The 18,907-nt window shown below is 36.8% G+C and overlaps 1 protein-coding gene across 14 annotated transcripts in view; it reads left to right on the forward strand.

Annotated features, from left to right (window-relative positions):
* Positions 1 to 18,907, forward strand: part of CPLANE1 (ciliogenesis and planar polarity effector 1) — a 107,753-nt gene that overhangs the window by 24,012 nt on the left and 64,834 nt on the right. For all 14 annotated transcript variants that reach the window (XM_043488609.1, XM_043488608.1, XM_043488616.1 and 11 more), the window contains exons 18-28: positions 1,271 to 1,410; positions 3,886 to 4,103; positions 6,312 to 6,476; positions 11,213 to 11,351; positions 12,050 to 12,159; positions 12,319 to 12,477; positions 12,580 to 12,688; positions 14,438 to 14,738; positions 16,246 to 17,155; positions 17,906 to 18,054; positions 18,711 to 18,874. In XM_043488609.1, the coding sequence (XP_043344544.1) occupies positions 1,271 to 1,410; positions 3,886 to 4,103; positions 6,312 to 6,476; positions 11,213 to 11,351; positions 12,050 to 12,159; positions 12,319 to 12,477; positions 12,580 to 12,688; positions 14,438 to 14,738; positions 16,246 to 17,155; positions 17,906 to 18,054; positions 18,711 to 18,874 (2,564 nt within the window). The remainder of the gene's footprint in view (positions 1 to 1,270; positions 1,411 to 3,885; positions 4,104 to 6,311; positions 6,477 to 11,212; positions 11,352 to 12,049; positions 12,160 to 12,318; positions 12,478 to 12,579; positions 12,689 to 14,437; positions 14,739 to 16,245; positions 17,156 to 17,905; positions 18,055 to 18,710; positions 18,875 to 18,907) is intronic.

Here is an 18,907-nt window from a genome sequence, read left to right on the forward strand (position 1 = left end):
CTGATGCTGAAGCTGAAACTCCAGTACTTTGGCCACCTCATGCGAAGAGTTGACTCACTGGAAAAGACCCTGATGCTGGGAGGGATTGGGGGCAGGAGGAGAAGAGGACGACAGAGGATGAGATGGCTGGATGTCATCACCGACTTGATGGGCATGAGTTTGAGTAAACTCCGGGAGTTGGTGATGGACAGGGAGGCCTGGCGTGCTGTGATTCATGGGGTCGCAAGGAGTTGGACATGACTGAGTGACTGAACTGAACTGAAAGTTAAAAAAAAGTATGATGGTGTTATCTAAAGTGTTTCTTATTTCACTCATTGCTGGTATTTACACATTTTGTGGAATCCTTAGTTCAGCATTGTCCAATAGAATTTTCTTTGGTGATGGAAATATTCTGTATGTGCTGTCCAGTCTGATACCTACTAGCCATGTGTATTTATTAAGCCCCTGAAAGGTGGCTGATAAGACCAAGGAACTGGATTTTCAATCTAATTTTAATTAAATTTAGAGAGCTACTTGCAGCTAGTGTCAACTGTGTTAGACAGCTCAGAGGCTTACTTACTGTATTTAAACATCTGTTTAGCACTTTTGCTTGTTAGCAGTGCCCTCAAAGGGCCTATAGTTAATGGGACAGTTTTCTCTTTCCCAAACAGGATTTACATTTTAAGCTACTCAAACTAATCCCTGTACTTTAACTCTTATGAATATTACGGCATTGCTGTGTCTTTGAATTCTCCAGGACAGAATGCTGGAGTGGGTAGCCTTTCCCTTCTCCAGGGGATCTTCCCAACCAAAGGATCGAACCCAGGTCTCCTGCATTGCAGGCGGATTCTTTACCAGCTGAGCCACCAGGGAAGACCATCCATGGTGTGGTAGGGAGAGCAATAATATCAAGTGAGGGAAAGACAGGAAGTACTTTATGTGGGAGATGTCATTTGAGATGGGTGATGAAGGGAAGATGGAATCTTGATAAAGTGAGTAGCTGTAGGGAGAGAAAACATTCCATATGACACATGTGGTTTCATTTGGAGAGAGTCTGTATGTAGGGCAGTAGTGGGTGGTTAAGGATGGGGAGCTATATCAGTAATGTAATTGTGGAGGGCCTCAGTACTCTCCTCAATACAGCATTTCCTCAGTTATTTCTTTTCTAAACACAAGATGAATAACGTGGACTTCTCTGGTTCTTAAAAATTTCATGTTTAGTTCCTGATGTGTATATGTTTCCTTTTTTAAAAATTTGTGATTATTTTCCCCTAATTCGATGTGATTTCAGATCCGAGGAAAAGAGTCTGAAGCTACCATTAAATATAACTCCAGCACAGATTTTTCAGGAAAAACTACAGTGTTTCCTAGGTCAGCCAGCCTCTTCGGAAGCAAAAAATGCAATGGGCTCAAAATACAAACAGTTTACAGGTGAGTTACCTATCTATGGTCAACGTGTGTATCAGCTTAATACAAAGCTTATGGTATTTTAAAAAGCTTTTACATATTCACACGTTTGTGAATATTTTGGGGAAAAAAATTAAAAAAATAGGACTAAAAAATTCCCAGTCTGAACTTCTTAGTTCTGGTAATGTCTTTTTTTGATGATCTGAAAATTCTCCCACAATAAATACCTAGATACAGTGTGTTTCTAGATAAAATATAAAAATATGCATTTAAAGGCTCAGATTTAAAGTTTTAAAGATTTTCTTAGGTATTTACCCAAGAAAAATAAAAATCTAGGTTCACTGAAAAACCTGTATGTGAATGTGCATAGCTTTTTCATAACAGCCAAAAACTTAAAACAACCCAAATGCTTGTCAACTTGTGGATGCATAAACAAATTGTAATTTATCTGTACCATGGAATAATAATTAATAAAGAGGAGGAAACCTCTGATAACATGCGACCACATGGATGAATCACAGAACCATTATGCTGAATGAAAGAACTTAGAAATAAAACTACACACTGTATGATTCCAATTATATAACATTTCATAAAAAGCAACACTATAGGGACAGGAAACAGATCAGTGTTTACCTAGGAGTAAGGGGGAGAACTGACAACAAAGAGGTATGAGAGAACTTTTTGGAGTGATAAAAACGTTCTCATAGACTGTATAGATTTGCCAAAACTCATTGAATTGTGTATTTTTTTAAATGTTTATTTATTTATTTGACTGTTCCCAGTCTTAGAAGGCAATGGCACCCCACTCCAGTACGCTTGCCTGGAAAATCCCACGGATGGAGGAGCCTGGTAGGCTGCTGTCCATGGGGTTGCTAAGAGTCGGACACGACAGAGCAACTTCACTTTCACTTTTCACTTTTATGCATTGGAGAAGGAAATGGCAACCAACTCCAGGGGTCTTGCCTGGAGAATCCCAGGGACGGGGGAGCCTGGTGGGCTGCCGTCTATGGGGTCGCACAGAGTCGGACACCACTGAAGTGACTTAGCAGCAGCAGTAGTCTTAGTTGCAGCACACGAGATCTTCTATCTAAGTTTTGGCATGCAGACTCTTAGTTGAGGCCTGTGAGATCTAGTCCCCTGACCAGGGATCAGACCCAGACCCTTCGCACTGGGAGCAGGGAGTCCTAGCCACTGGACCACCAGGGTGAACTGTGTACGTAAAAGTATGAATTTTAGTGTATGTAAATTATACCTTTACAAATTGATTTAAAAACAAAAAGCTCAGCAGATGGTTAGTAAACTAGAAAGTAGATTTGAACTCTATATACATACACAAAATATAGAGAGAGATAAAATATATTCACATATAGATAAAAAGAAAACATTTGGAAAATATGAAAGAGGTTAAACTTTGTATTGAACAAGAAGACACAACATATATTTAGTAGGAGTTCCAGTAGAGCCAAATCAAATTCTGGATGCTGACGACGTCTGGAAATAGGAAGTGAAATAGGATGGGTACCTAAGGAATTTCAGCTATAGCTGTAACATTTTATTTTTTTAACCTAAATTGGATATAGAAAACATAAATATCAGACAGGGATGAAAAGTCAGTACACAAGTGTTTTCATAGGCTATTCCTTAAAGTGTGCTTTAAGAGAATTCCTAATGTAAAAGTCTGTAAGTCTACAGTTCTGCCACCTGCATCTCTTTGCATTTTGTCTTCTAGAACATTTCTCCATTTTTACAGATATTTATAAAATTGAAGCCATACTGTAAGGCTATTTCATATATTTCTGTTTCTTTAGCTTCACAAGTCCCTTTATAAAAGTACTATGATTGACTATTAAGGAAACAAAAATTACTGTCTCACTGCCTCCACATATTGCTGTATGTTATTTTTGTGTGTTTCTTACATTCTATTTTTCCCATTAATGTTTCGGAGAAGGCAATGGCAACCTATACCCATACTCTTGCCTGGAAAATCCCACGGACAGAGGAGCCTGGTAGGCTGCAGTCCATGGGGTAGCGAAGAGTTGGACACAACTTCACTTTCACTTTCACACATTGGAGAAGGAAATGGCAACCCACTCCAATGTTCTTGCCTGCAGAATCCCAGGGATGTGGGAGCCTGGTGGGCTACCATATGGAGTCGCACAGAGTTGGACACGACTGAAGCGACTTAGCACCAGCAGCATTAATGTTTTCCTTTTATTATTATTTTTTGAGTCATGATTATATTCCAAGCATGTTTTTATTATGTAGTTGTGTTACAGTATCTTGTATAATTTTGGAAAGTCTTTGTACTCTGACTGCCTATAATCTTAAAAGCAACAAAATCTGAAGTTACTGTCCGGAAGTTTGGGTGTTTTACATGTTGACCAGTATGTTTATTTTTGGCAGTCAGCTTTTTCAGATAGGACGTTTTAAACTACAAAATAGAAGGAAAAGTGTAATATAAATTGTAACTGCTTTCCCTAATTCTGTGTTTGGCAGATCCCATTGAAGAAGAAGATGCGGATCTGCTGTTTAGCTCTGTGCAGGAAATACTGAAAGCAGCAGTTATGGCTGACGCAGATATTCTTTCAGAGACTTTTCAACTTCTGATAAACTCTGCCAAGGACTTCAGTAAGAGACTGTGGGGTTTAGTGCCTGTCAGCCTGTATCTTCCAGCTCCTCCATTGTATTGTCCTCAGCCAGCTGTTCTTAGTGAAGTAAGCTTAACCTTTTAATTTAATATTTATTTTGTCCACTTTTTAAAATACTGAACCTGATAATAATCATCAAGTTAAAAATGCAAGCTCTGAAGCCCACTTCTGGATTCCAGTTTTGCTGTTTATTAACTGAGTAGTTCTCTTGGGCATTGTACCCCACTGATGTTTCAGTTTCTTATCTGTAAAATGAAGAAGGTAATAGTACCTCTAATAGCGTTGTTGTGAGTATTACACGAGGATCCTGAAAAAGCTTTTACCTTAGTGTCTAGGACACATAGTAAACATTCTGTAAATGTTAAAATTATTTTGATAAACAAAATAGGTATTTCTCTGTATCAGATATTATTTTAAAAATAAACATTTGTTTACAGTAGAAAAATAATGAGTGTCAGAATTTAGAAGCCATTCATCTAATTGTCTTTGCCTCTTTTGAAAGACTTAGTTTGATTTTCTTTGATTGGAAAGATCATTGTTTTCTTCTGTACTTTTCAATTGATAGTTCTGTCTTATAAATAGCAATTACTGTATTCTTCTCAGGACCTTTTCCTCTGCTCCTTTTGAAAATAGTAACATTACAATTAGCTGGTTTTAAGGTTAACACTGTTAATGTGAACTGTTTACATTTAAATTGTTTTATTATTTGATTAACAGTTTAAATCGATTCTGGTATTGTTTCTTTACTTACTGTTTCAGAATTGGCAGCTTCTATCTTTATCTATTAAATCTCTCTTTTTTTTTGTTATTTGTTGCATTTTTATTTGTTATATTTCAAGTTAGGTTTCAATATGTTAAAATATTTTATTTGTTGATATTTCACATGTGATATATTGCACATGAAAAGAATAAGTAGTCTGTGGTATTTCTCAGTAATTCCTCTTTCCTCTCATGTCTGAGTCTTTAGTATATTGGTTTAGACATTAGAAATAGCATGTAATATATTTCTGGATATGCTGTACTGATACTAGTTTGAGTAGTAGCTATCCTTAGTAGTACTTCATTTTATTATTTTTTACTAAAATAAGACGGAATGGTAGGATTTCTCTTAAATGTCACTCTGTACCAATTAGAACCCCTGGGGTTGAAAGTAAAAGAAAACTTGCTAAGTACTGGCTGGCATAATTTAGAAGCCCACTTATGTTACCAGAGACTTGGGCTCTTTCTCCCTAGTTTGTTTTCTAAATTGTCAGCTTCAGTTTAAGGCTGGCTCCCTTTGTGGCAGCAGGATGGCTACCAGCAGCTTCTCAGGATACTTTGTCCATGCCCAGAGGGAGTCGGAAGAGGAGAGAGAAAAGCAGTAAAAGTATTTCTCTCCCAGCATCCAGACAGGAGCACTGAGAGTTACTCTTGCGAGACCCATCAAGGTCACTGGCCAGTCCTGGAATCACACCTTGGCTAGGGCTAAATGCGCAGTGCTGCTTCGCAATTGATTACGGCCTTGCCTGGCAGCTGGAGACGTGGGAACGTGGGGACATGGGGACATGATTCAGTTCTCCCTGAATCATTTAGATATGCAGAAAAGGGGCAGATGCTCCCCCCAAAATAACTGAGTATTCTTAAGAAGTGGAAGTGGTAGAAAAATGTTAGGGAAGTAAATGTTCACAATATTTGCATTATCTCATTTCTGGAAAATTAATCTGTAGCTACTGACTTGAATCATGTATTGAATCAACAAACATTTATTGGATCCCACCACACGTTGGATTTTGTGCAGTAGATGACAAGGCCTTTGCTCTTGACCCGTCTCAATAGTGTGGGAAACAGATACATACATTAGCACGAAGAAATTAGTAAAAGCTACAATGGAAATCTGAGCAAATTGCCATAATACCACAGAATGGAAGAGTTTCACAGAAGAGGTGACACTGAAATATAATTGGATTTTTCTAGGCAGAGGAAGGGAAGAGGCATTCTTTTTGAAAGGAGCCATCTCTGTAATGTTCCCCCAGTGAAGTCAGGGATGGTGTGCTGGGCTTTGACTGTTGTAGCCAAAGAACTGGATTTGGATTGATTTTTCCCTTTACACTGAGGTATGAGAGAAGTGTTTCCTTGACCCTGGAAATAGCTGTAGTTAATCTCTGAGGCCGTGCCTCAAAACTTTGTGAATCTCCAGGAATAGTCTAGTTTGAGAAGCACTATCTTTATTTTTACTTTAACATTTTAAGTTTCCATTTTCCTGACTACTAATTTTTTTTCTTTTTTTTTTTTTAGGAAGATGGTGATGATCTTCTTTTAAAAGCTGAAAAAGATAATCGCCAAAAGGTGTCTGGAATCCTTCAGCGTGTTCTCTTGCTTTTCCGGGCAGCTCGGTGTTCTTTTCCTGTAGCACAGTGGTACATCTTGCAGTTGAGATGGGCAAGAAAAGTCATGCAAAAGGTGTGGAAATGTCTTAGTCACTCGTGTATTATTGCAATAGGGAAGAACCTTCTGTATTCTGTTATGAGTTAAATCACTATAGGGATGTTGCCTATAGCTTAAATTATACATGATGGCCTATCTCTGGGAACCTTGCTTCCCAAGTCATGAGCATTAAGCTAAAACACCTTTGTCTAGTTCATGGAAAATATCCTGACCAGGCCTACCTGTGAATGACCATGGAAAGGGAGAAATTTTTTTTTTTGGGAAGGGAGAAATTAACACATGCTCTCCAGAGGCTGATGGGAACGGGAAGTGTTTGATTTTATTCCCTTCCCTTTTAGTACAAAAGGAGCCTGGATTCTAACTCAGGCAAGATGGTTCTTTGATGCTCCAGCTCACCATCTTCTTGGTTTGCTGGCTTTCTAAATAAAGTCGTTATTCTTTGCCCCAACAACTCATCTGTCAATTTTTGGCCTGTTGTGAGGCAAGCAGTACAAGCTTAGACTCGGTAACACTCTGGTAAGCAATTTAAAGGGCTTCCCAGTGACGCTAGTGGTAGAGAACCCACCTGCCAGTGCAGGAGACACGAGAGACTCAGGTTCGATCCCCGGACTGGGACGATCCCCTGGAGGAGGGCGTGGCGACCCCCTCCAGTATTCTTCCATGGAGAATCCCATGGACAGAGGAGCCTGGCAGGCTGCAGTCCATGGGGTCACACAGAGTGGGACACAACTGAAGCGCTTGGCATAAACAATTTAAATATACTAATACTTACTAGTATTTATAATTGTGATATTTTTCCAAGGAGTCCTGCCCCTATAAATCCATAAATTTCAGACTTGCTTACAGGATGAAATCCTGGACAGACCAAGTTCTTTCTGCTGAAAGATAAGGACTCTGAACTGGAGCTCTGTGTTAGCTCCTTCCTGTCTGATGATAGAAAGTATAATCTAGTCAGTTAATCCCAGGAAATTTCAGTTACTTTTTTCCCCCAATTACTTTTCTCCCCCACAGTCATTAAAGATCTAAATTCAGTTCAAGGTTTATCCCACTTCTTCCTGAGATGTTATCTCTGTTCTCTGGGGGCCTCTGTGGGGTCAAACCACGGAAAGTTAGTTCTTGGCTAAGTGTTTCTTTGCAGTAGTCTCCACCACTCAGTCTCCCGCTTCCTGTCTTCTGAGATGTGCAGTTCACTTTGATTCAGGGGCTGTTGTCCTCCTCTACGCTGACTTCAGCTGAGACATAGCTGGCTTCTTATCTGATGTGCAGCCAGCTGGGACATCTACTTCTGTGTTCCTTATCCAGATCCAGTTCTTTTGTAGGCCAGTCATCTGTCTCTATAAAATGTAAAAGTAAATATTATTAGCCCCCAAATATCTTAAATTTTGCTGTTGGTTAAATTACTATATGTACCAAGAGTTTATGGCTTCTTTCCTAGTAGAAACCCTAAGAGACCCTGAGAAGTTGTTTATCAAGTTTTTGAAAATTATCCTGTTTTTAGAGAGAAATATTTGTGAAAGTTGCTTATAGCCACCATAAAAATATAAAACTATATTCATTTATAACTTGTTATCCCAAAGTTTTAAGTTTTTAAGTATGTTTACTAAGAAGGGCAAAGTGTTTACTGAAAGATTGTCTTTGATAGTTTTAAGATCTATTGAGCCTGAGTGTTTGTTTTAGGAAACTTTATTTTAGAAGTTGCTCACTGTAGAAAACTGTTTTAAGTTCTAAGTTATGTTTGGTCTTACAAACTTCTGAGAATAATCTCACTCAACCTAGTTTTAATGAACTTAACTAGCAGATAAAGACTATAGATTCTCTTAAAATTAGCCACTCTGCTGAAGATATTCTTCCTTGTGAAAATCTTTCACGTAATAAGTTAACTGTATAAGGTTAAAGCATAGTACAAGTAGTAGGCAGAATTCTAAAAATAGGCTGCAAGATTCCTGTCTTCTGGCTATTCAAACATAAATCTAGATACTGATTTAATTTGGCTTGAAGGATTTTTCAGATGGTATTAATTAGCTGATTTTAAAGTAGAGACATTATCCTGGTTTATCTTGGTGGACCCAGTGTAATCAGATAACGTTTTAGAAGCAAAAAAGAGAGATGGAGGAGTCAGTCAGTGAAATGTGGAAAAGGAAGACGGGAGAAAAGCCGCACAACGGAAGGTTAGAAGAGTAACAAGGATTCATTTCAACCTTGCTGGCTTTGAAGAAGGCCAATATCCAAGGAATGCAGCTTTTAGAAACTTCTAATAGTCCCCCAGCCTGTAGCCAGCAGGGAAATGGGGGACCTGAGTCCTGTAACCACATGGAACAGAATTCTGGAAACAACCTGAAAGAGCCTAGAAATAAATTTCTTCTAGAACATCTGACTAGAGATCTCTTCAAGACAATTGGAGATACCAAGGGAACATTTCTTGCAGGGATGGGCCCAGTGAAGGACAGAAGCTACAAGGACCTAACAGAAGCAGAAGAGATTAAGAAGAGGTCGCAAGAATACACAGAAAAACTGTACAAAAAAGGTCTTAATGAACTGATAACCACGATGGTGTGGTCATTCACTTAGAGCCAGTGAATGTGTGAAGTGTGAAGTCAAGTGGGCCTTAGGAAGCATTACTATAAACAAAGCTAGTGGAGGTGATGGAATTCCAGCTGAGTTATTTCAAATCCTAAAAGAGGATGCTGTTAAAGTGCTGCACTCAATAATCAGCAAATTTGGAAAACTCAGCAGTGGCCTGAGGACTGGAGAAGGTCAGTTTTCATTCCATTCCCAAAGAAGGGCAATGCTGAAGAATGTTCAAACTATTATACAGTTGCACTCATCTCACATGCTAGCAAGGTAACGCTCAAAATCCTCCAAGCTAGGCTTCAATAGTACGTGAACCAAGAACTTCCATATGTTCAAGCTGTATTTAGAAAAGGCAGAGGAACCAGAGATCAAATTGCCAGCATTCATTGGATCATACAAAAGGCAAGGGAATTCGAGAAAAACATTCAGTTCTGCTTCATTGGCTACGCAAAAGCCTTTGACCGTGTGGATCACAGTAAACTGTGGAAAACTTAAAGAGATGGGAATACTAGACCACCCTGCCTGTCTCCTATGTTTTTCATCTGTGGATCAAAGTTTACCAATAATTTCAAGGATATAGGTAGCCAAAAGGTGCAGATGAAATGTAGAGAAACCTGGAATTGCATGCACTGTTGCTGCTGTGCTGTGCTGTACCCGGTTGTGTCTGACTCTTTGCGATCTCTTGGATTGTAGCCCACCAGCCTCCTCCACCAAATGGAATTTTCCAGGCAAGAATACTGGAATAGGTTGCCATTTCCCACTCCAGGAGATCTCCCCAACCCAGGGATCAAACCTACATCTCTTGCATCTCCTGTGTTGCTAGGCACTTTCTTTACTACTGACCTACCTGGAAAGATGGAATTGTATACGCTGCTCCAAGTCTTTTCTCACTGCAGAAGAATGTGTCCTGGCCTTTGTTTAACACCATGACCCAAAAGGGAGCTATTTCAGTTATTTAACATCTCCTTTTTATATCTTTTTAATTATATAGCTTGTGTTTTTCAGGGGTTCATAATCCATAAATCTATATATTCTAAATTTATTTCTCATAACCAGACTAGACAGACTCTCTACCTCTGGTAAATACCGTTAATTTGTTTGACAAGAAGACGTGCTTAGCGTGCTTACCAGGGGACTTGACTAGATCACGTCTTTCTGTAAGTGAACAGTAGAGGGAGAAAATAGATCACAAGCCTGCTGCTAACTCTTTTCTTCCCTGGTTTATGTGTCTTAGATCCTTCTTGTTTTATTCTGTCAGTTTCCTTTGACTTTTTTTTTTTTTTCTTTGATTTGTTAGACTCGGAAATTGTTTCTGAATCACATGTTGGATTTGTCTATCATCTTTTCATTTAGTGTCATTTAATGTGTTCCTCTTTCCTTTTATTTCTTACAAGGCAGTAATTACTCTCTCCTCATTAAGGTAGCCAGTTTTGATTAAACTCAGGTTCACATTTTCTTAGAATTCCATCCTTCAGTAGTGGTGCTGTGTGCTCCCCTGTTGCAGCATATCATGTGGCACCTGTGTCTTTTTTCTTTCACTTATCAGGATAGTGAGATGGATCGATGAGTTTGGCTCATGTTCCACCCACGGTCATGTTCTCACCAGTCCATCGACCTTTTACCTAATTTGGCATTTACTGATCCTTTCTAGAGTTATTATTTTATCAGGAGTTGCCATATGATGACTATAATTGTCATTTTTTTTTTAGTTACTTTAGTAACTAAGACTTTAGTAACTTTAGTAACTAAAACTTTAGTAACTTTAGTAACTAAAACTTTAGTTTTAAAGTTTAAAAAAAACTAAAAAAAAGTTATGTATGTAAATATACTTTTTTTCTGCACATAGATACTTACATTTATCTTCTTATTTCTTTGGGGAAAGCCAGGATAAATAGCATTAAGTTCTTTTCATACAAAACTTTTTAGGTAAAAACTGAATGACAAGAGAGGTTAATTTGGTTAGAACTTTTTTGAGATTTAGCCAGTGAATTTGTTGAGTTTGTCCACTAAGTTTGTGTAAGTATGAGTGATTTACGTGTTATTTTCTTACATAGTATAGGGACAGTGCTGTGTTTTCCATTCTCTATGGTTTATCTTTCATGCCTTATTTGTTGTTTCATAATTTCCTTAAAAACTAACTTATGTGACTGGTAATTAACATATTCTGTCTGTCTTTACAGATTCGCATGAAAGGGTCCCTTCCTGCATTGAGTCCTTTCCCTGAGTCGTTACTTAATTACTGTAAAGGAGGTGTAGCATTCTTTCGACCTGGAGCAGCCGGAGACCGGAAGCTTGATGAAGCGTCCATTAAAGCAATAGGTTTGTCCAGAATGAACTGCTTGCTGAGAAATTAGGCCTAAATATTAATAATGATATATTTTACAGTTGATTTGAGGACGTTTCCATGTAATGGAATACTATACTGATAAGGAAAAGGTAGTGTGTGTATGTTGCCACCATGGAACTATATCCAAGATACATTATTTGGGGTGGGGGGGGGAAGATGAGGGGTAGTTGCAAAATTGTATAGATAGTATAATTTTATATATTTTTGTGTACTTGTATTCCTTTTGATAAAAAATTGTTTTGTATTGGAAATTATATTTCTAGTATTGAAAAATTTTAAACTTAAATGCTTATCAATAAATGATTTTTCAAATAAATTAACAATACAGTATTAAGTAGAGCTATATGTATTGGCTTTGAAAAATATCCACAACATACTATTAAGTTTAAAGCAAGTAAACTACTAGTAAATAGAGTAGTTTATTTACTGTATAGTGTTTTTTAATATTTTCATGCAACAGACATGTGTGAAATATTCTGGAATAATATGTGTAAAAATTCTGTAAGGATCTCCACAACTTTTATACAAAGTATTGAGGATGAGCATGTTTCTTTTATAATCAACAATATAAAAACATTTATTTTGGAAAATAACCAGCAGAGGTGAAGTTGTTGTAGTATTGATGTATACACTCATGCAATCTCCTCTCGTATTTCCATTCCTGATTTAGGTTGCTTCAGAGAACTTTGTGCTTTGTGTTGGATGCTGCATATCCGTGACAAGTTGTCCTATAGTTGCAGGCAGTATCAGAAGGCAAGAGAAAGTGTGGAGGAAAAGAAGGTACTAACCGCACAAGAGTAAGAAAAATGCATAAATATTACTTGGGAGATTATTGCTTGATAGAATATTTTACTGTTTGTTACTGCATTCCGTTAAATCATTAAATCATTATAGTCTGTCTAAAGCGAAAAGCAAATGGTCCTTTCGGTATCCACACAGGACCTTGAAGCTAACTTTGACCCTTGTCTGGTTGAGCACTGTCTCAGTGCAGTGGAATGGGCTTACAGGATGTTGCCCTTCTCTCGGTTTTCTAATATTGAAGAGCTTATTCAGGATCTGATTTTGAGCCTCATTGCAGAACTTCCGCCAATCAGAAAGGTGGGTGAAAATAAATCAGGATCAGAGACTTTAAAGAATTTTAATTTTGTTTTAATTAAGAATGATGTTGCTTATAAAACTCATTTTAAAATTTTTCTGAAGGTAGCAGAAATTTTTGTGAAGGCATTTCCCAATCCTGAGGACATAAGAGTTTCTTTAAGAGAAAAATATCACTCTCTTCAACAGAGACTCAGACACTGTGTTGTGAAAGGTAATTTTTGTCATTTCTTAGGCATCTGATAAATTGCTGAAGATTTTCATTTTGTTTTGAAAGCATTTATTTTTTAATGCTTATGTTTTTATGTGTTTCTCTTCCGAGATGAAGAGTATGAGAAGGCAGAAGTACTTCCTCATTACACTATCAACAATTCTGTTGTTTTGGAATCATACAAAACTGACTTCATGTCATGTCTGTCAGTTAGTAACTGTGTGACCATAGGCAAGTTGCTCAGCATCTCTGAGCCTTTTTTCCTTATTTGTAAAATGAGTATATTAATACCTGTGTTATGAATGTATATTGAAAGAGGATTAAACAAGATAAAATATATAAAATGAGTATATAATGCTTCATGTATATATACATAAAAATGCAGATATTTTATTGAGAACTAGTTTTTTCCTTTTATGGTTATTTATGCTTCTAATTTACAGTTATTTATATCAAGATGACCTTTGGAAAATTTTTTATTGTAGAAAAATATAAATAATATCAAATTTAATGTTTTTAAATGTGCAGTTCAATGGCATTAAGTACAGGCATACCTTGGAGATATTATACCTTTGGTTCCAGACCACCTTAATAAAGTGAATATTGCAGTAAAGCAAGTCACATTTATAGTTTTGGTCCTAGTGTGAATAAAAGTTATGTTGACAGTATACTATGGTCTATTAAGTGTGCCCTAAAAAAGACAATATATTAATATAAAACTTTAATTGAAAAGGACCTTATTACTAAAACATGCTAACCATTATCTGAGTCATAATCATAATCGTGAATCATAATCTTTTTGCAATAGTAATGTTAAAGATCACTGATCACAGATCACCATAACAAATATCATAATAATGAAAAAGTTTGAAATACTGTGAGAACTAGCAAAATGTGACCCAGAGACATGAAGTGAGTAAATGCTGTTGGAAAAATGGTGCCAATAGACTTGCTTGATGAAGGATTGCCCCAAACCTTTACCTACAATTTTTTACAAATTGCAGTATCTGTGAAGTACAATAAATGAGCTATTTCTGTAAATTCACAATGTTGTGGACATTTTTAAAGATTTCAAATTGCTCTCTGTAGAACTATAGTATTTAAGTCTACTAATATCCTATGCTTGGGCATTGCATTAGTATACTTATATTCTATTGGTGATTTATATTTTTAAGACATTTTTGAAATCCCTAAAATGTCCTATTTATGTATTAATGATAATTAAAATTTTTCTGTAGGCAGTCTTGAAAAACTCCCCTTCCTGTGGTTTCTTGTTGTATGGTTTGTGGTTCAGTCGCTAAGGCTAAGTCGCATCTGACTGTTGCGATCCCATAGACCGTTTCTTGTTACTGGTAACAGTTTCTTGTTATCTGAAGTCAAATAGGTGTTTTTGTTCTTTGGATAAAATGTACTTATTTTCTCTTGTTTGTGGGAATGAGAAAAATGTTACTGATTCTTTTTATAATTATCTGATTTTTGAAATAAATTACTTCTAACATTTTCATTTTCCAGGGCATACTTTTTTATGGAGTCCCACTTATTCTTATTTAATGGACTTTTTCTAGCTTCTACCTTAAAATTATGGACCGTAACTTTCTAACAAATTTTGAAGAAGCCATGATCTATAAGACTGTGAAACTAAGCCCTCAGTTAGATTTCATGTTCCCAGCAGGGGACCAGAGTTGGATACCCTTATGTCTTGAGTTGAAATATTTTAATGAACTGTAAGGACTTGTGTTCTTTTCTTTCTAGGTCCCCAAACAGAGGAGATGATGTCTGTTATCATGCATTCTATCCATAAAGTGAGGGTGAAAGCCCTAAAACGTGTGCAGAGAAATATAGGTTCTTTCGAAATGAATATATGGGAGCCAATTGAAGAAGAACAGCCGGCCGAGGTTGCAGGTTTTGACAGGTTTTCCTTGGGAACTAGTCTGAGCAGGAGCACACTCACAGAACTGGGCAGTTCTCTGGCTCACAGTGATGCAGATACGGCCGATACCCTCTCAGAAGCTTTGTCAGCTGAAGAAAAGAGCAGGACACATTTCTATCAAAGGTACAATTGAGATCTCTTTAAGTAGAAAACATTCACTTCCTTTGGGGAAAAAGTATTTTCATGCAACTGCTGACCTGACTTCTACTCCCAGCAACCTCACTGACTGTATTATTAACAATGAATGATAAGTGCTGTACTCACAGGAATGTCAGAAGTGTAAAATGAGACCTTGCCTTTGAAAATCGACTTAAAGTATTACTGAGATACTAAATAATTTTGCCATCTGAAGGTATAAAATAAGATGAGTAGATGAAATTCTAGAATTTACTGGAGGACTTTTAGTTCTTTTAGTAATCTTAGACCTAAATAGTTAAGGATTATTTGGTTAGCTATATTGTTTTTAGGGGCTTCCCTGGGGGCTCAGTCAGTATAGGATCCGCCTGCAATGCAGGAGACCTGGGTTCAGTTCCTGTGTTGGGAAGCTCCCCTGGAGAAGGAAATGGCAACCCACTCCGTTGTTCTTAGGGTTTTCATGGCAGGAATTTGAACATCCATTTTTTTTTTTTTTACACATTCATCTTTGAAGCTTGTCTATAAATTGTCGAGAAATTCATGCTTATCATTTTAACCTCTTTTACTTTGAATTAAACAGATTTTTTTCCTTTATAATTCCAGTATGTACAATGCAATTTATCCTTCTCATGACTGAAGAACTATATAGTCAGTCGTATATTGTTTAGGTGAAATGGTGTCTACTTCAAACATCTGCTGAGACCATAGCTAGCAGTGTCGTGAATGGTGTGCTTGCTCCACCAGACAACTGCAGTATTAGCACAGGAACACCTTGGAGGCTGCTTGCTATGCAGTCTTAATAGGAAGAGGTACGGTGGCTTCAGCCCAGGTGCCTAACTGGAACCTTTATTTCTTTTATTGAGGGAACTAGGGATCTGTGTTCTCCCCTGTGAACCATGTTGAAAAGAAACAGATTTAAAAGTACTTATGGAAAAAAAATTAAAAAATAAAAGTAATTATGGTTAGGTGCCTGCCCAACAGGTTTCATAGCAGCAGAAAGTGTTCAGAAAAAATACGTGACTTTTGGGTGCTAAAGAATCCTGAGGGCAGTCCTACTCCTTGCTTATTATACAGGGAAACTGAAAGGGACAGATTCAAGAGAGAAACTGGAAACCATAAACTAATATGTGTATTGGTGGCTTGTGATTTTTATTGATTTTATATTCCTAAATTCTGACCTGTTAGAGGACCATTTTTTTTTTGCCCAGAAAAAGTATTTTTTTTATAGTGAAATTTCTGTGAACACATTTTAGTCTTTTTTAATATCAGATTTCTCTTTTGATATTACTGTTAGAATTTTTGCACTCTGAATGTTCAGTTCTAACACGTGCTTAGAGACCATTTAGTCCAGTTCCCTCATTTGCAAGACAGGTAATCAGAGCATTAAAAAACGATAGGTATGACTTAAACAGTGGAGAGAGTTTTTATTGTCAATCAGTTTTAGTGATTAAATGATCTTTAATTTTGTCTTTTCAAACTTTTTTTTTTGCTACAGAAGTGTCCCAAATCACATGGAATTAGCATTGACTGGTAAGCCCAAAGGTAAAAAGAAAATATGTAATCAAAAGGAAAACCCTAAAAGAAAAGAAGATTGTGAAAAGTTATTACAAAATGCACTTCCTGTAATAGGTATTTGGGAATTTGAACGTGACGATGACGAATACATTAAATTCCTTGAACTCTTCTTGAGTTATGTTCTTGAAAGAGACCTACTTGGTTCCAAGGATGCTGGCATTCCATTTCTAACTAGTTTTTCTGGATATCTTAGAGAACATGAACTTAATTCTTTACTTTTTGATGTACATACAACATTAAAACGACGTCAGGGCAAAAGCAAAAGCCAGAATGTGTTCAGGGCCGGCTCCTGCTTTGTTGTTGCTCCTGAGTCATATGAGTGTGAAAAATCAGAAAACCAGACACTTTCAGCTTCTGTACTAGCTAATCAAGGGATCAGGCATTTTTCCGAGAACCCTTTGAATGAAGTCAATAAAAATGAAGGGAAGAGTGGGCTGTTCGGTTTAAAACGGAAGTCAGTTTATAGGATACAAGATGACAAGGCGGAGAAGACTTTAATACAGAGATTGTCAAACCATAGTGTTTGCATTCCCAAATCCACTGACTCTAGAAAATGTATTTTCAAAGCAATTCAATGCAATGATATTAACCCTCAAGGAGATCTTCCTGTAGCACTGAATAACACATGTGGCAATATAAGAAGGCTACTGGAATGGATGATAAGATGGTCTGATAAAAGACTGCCCTGTGATTCTGGACTCACTCAGCCGTCCTGTGGGTACAGTCCTGTCATTCGTGTGAAGACCTCCGCAGCTGCTGTTCTTACATCATTGTGGCTTTTGGAACAGCCCTATTTTGCTACATACAAGGCAAAAAATGCCATCGTTAAGGTAAATGCTTGAATTGCTTATGATTAGATACAAATTAAAATTCTTATTTTAGATTAAAACTGTATTTGTACTTCCCTACCTAATAAAGAATAAGTAGCAGAATTGATGACAATGCTAATTATAATCTGTATCACCTAATTTTTTAAAGTAGTTGCTTTAATTCTTAGAAATGATTTATTAGGGTTAAAGTACTTTCAGAGAGGCTGTGAGATTTTGAGGTTTCATGTGTGTTTATAAATAAGAAAAAGAGGGAGTTTCCTGGTGGACTAGTGGTTAGAATTTGGCACTGTCCGTGGCATGGCCCCACTTCAGTCCCTGTTCAGGGAACTGAGATTCTGCAAGCTGTATGGCATGGCCAAAATAAAAAAAGAGAGAGATAATTTTAAGTGGTATTACAAGTGGTTTTTACATTTATATTACTAAATGTCTTAATAAAGTGAAATGAAAGCAACTTTACATTTTTATTTCTGTTGTCCTGTGGCCTGAGAACATTGGTGATACACCTTTCAAGTTTGTAAGGCTGATTTCTTTTGAATACTGAAGGTAGTCAAGCTTGTTTTTTCTAGGTGGAATAATGAGTCAGCCATTGCTTTAGCATCAGATACTGAGTATGAGAAATGCAATGAATACTTGATAAATGAGTAAGAGACTTAATCAGAAGTTCTGTAGAAAGTATTAATAATCTAAAAATATAATGAAAAGTAAGGGATTCAGTGATGAATATTAAGTACTATAAATGGTTTGTTTTAGGTGCTAGAGAATAATTCCCCTGGGCCTCAGAATGGACCCAGTATAGAGAGTGATTATAGAACAGATGCTGGCTGTTCTGGTGCAGTATCCACTCAAGGTGGGACTGAGGAAATAAATGATCAAAATGAATCCTGTCAGAGTATCCTGAAGTAAGTTGCTGATTATAAATACCTTGTTTGATGATGTTTGGTCTTGAAGGAGAATTGAACTCTTGAAAGTTACGGAAACGAGCGTTTCTTTGAACTAGAGAAGCAGCAAGGAGTGCTTTCTGAAGTATTTTGATAATACGTCACAAATTTTGTTTCTTTCCATGTTAGTCTAGTGTATATCTTCTGAGACAGGAGCAAATTCATCCCAAGAGATCCCTTTGTTATGTTCATTGACTTCCTGTGTCAAAGTTGAACTAACCGTCTCATCCATTTTTACTTATTAATATGTAGTACTATGAGGAATATATCCTTGATATATTATTGGTATATATTGGTATATATAATACCAAAGCTAAAGGCTTGGTAGCAGGAAGATACCTTTATGGGAATGGGAAATTTAGATAAGCTGAAATTATTCTAATCTGAGTAAATAAAAATGGGATATTCAGTTATTCGTTGAACCTTTTCAAATTCATTTCTTATTCTTCATTTTAACCTTTTATTGATATTCTGCTCTGTGCCATTTGTGGTTCAACAAAGATCTCATAAGTATGAAAGCTTAGTTTGTTCTTTTTCAATTAACTGAATCCATTGAAAGCAAACTCTTTGTTCCCAAGTATGAGTTATGATTTTAGCTGCTTCATTTTTGTCAATAGAATATCAACAGAGGTAAAAAATCCTGAAATAAAAGGAACCAAAGATGAGATTATATCTGTCACTGATGATACTGAAAAAGAATTTGTAGATATCGATGAGGATCTTTTAGAAGTAGAAGCATTTACACAGGAGGAAGTGGATATATACCCATCAGACTGTGAAGGTCAGTTCATTTAACTAATCTTTTTGTTTGACC

The sequence above is a fragment of the Cervus canadensis genome, chromosome 16 (assembly GCF_019320065.1).
Source record: "Cervus canadensis isolate Bull #8, Minnesota chromosome 16, ASM1932006v1, whole genome shotgun sequence".
NCBI lineage: Eukaryota > Metazoa > Chordata > Mammalia > Artiodactyla > Cervidae > Cervus > Cervus canadensis.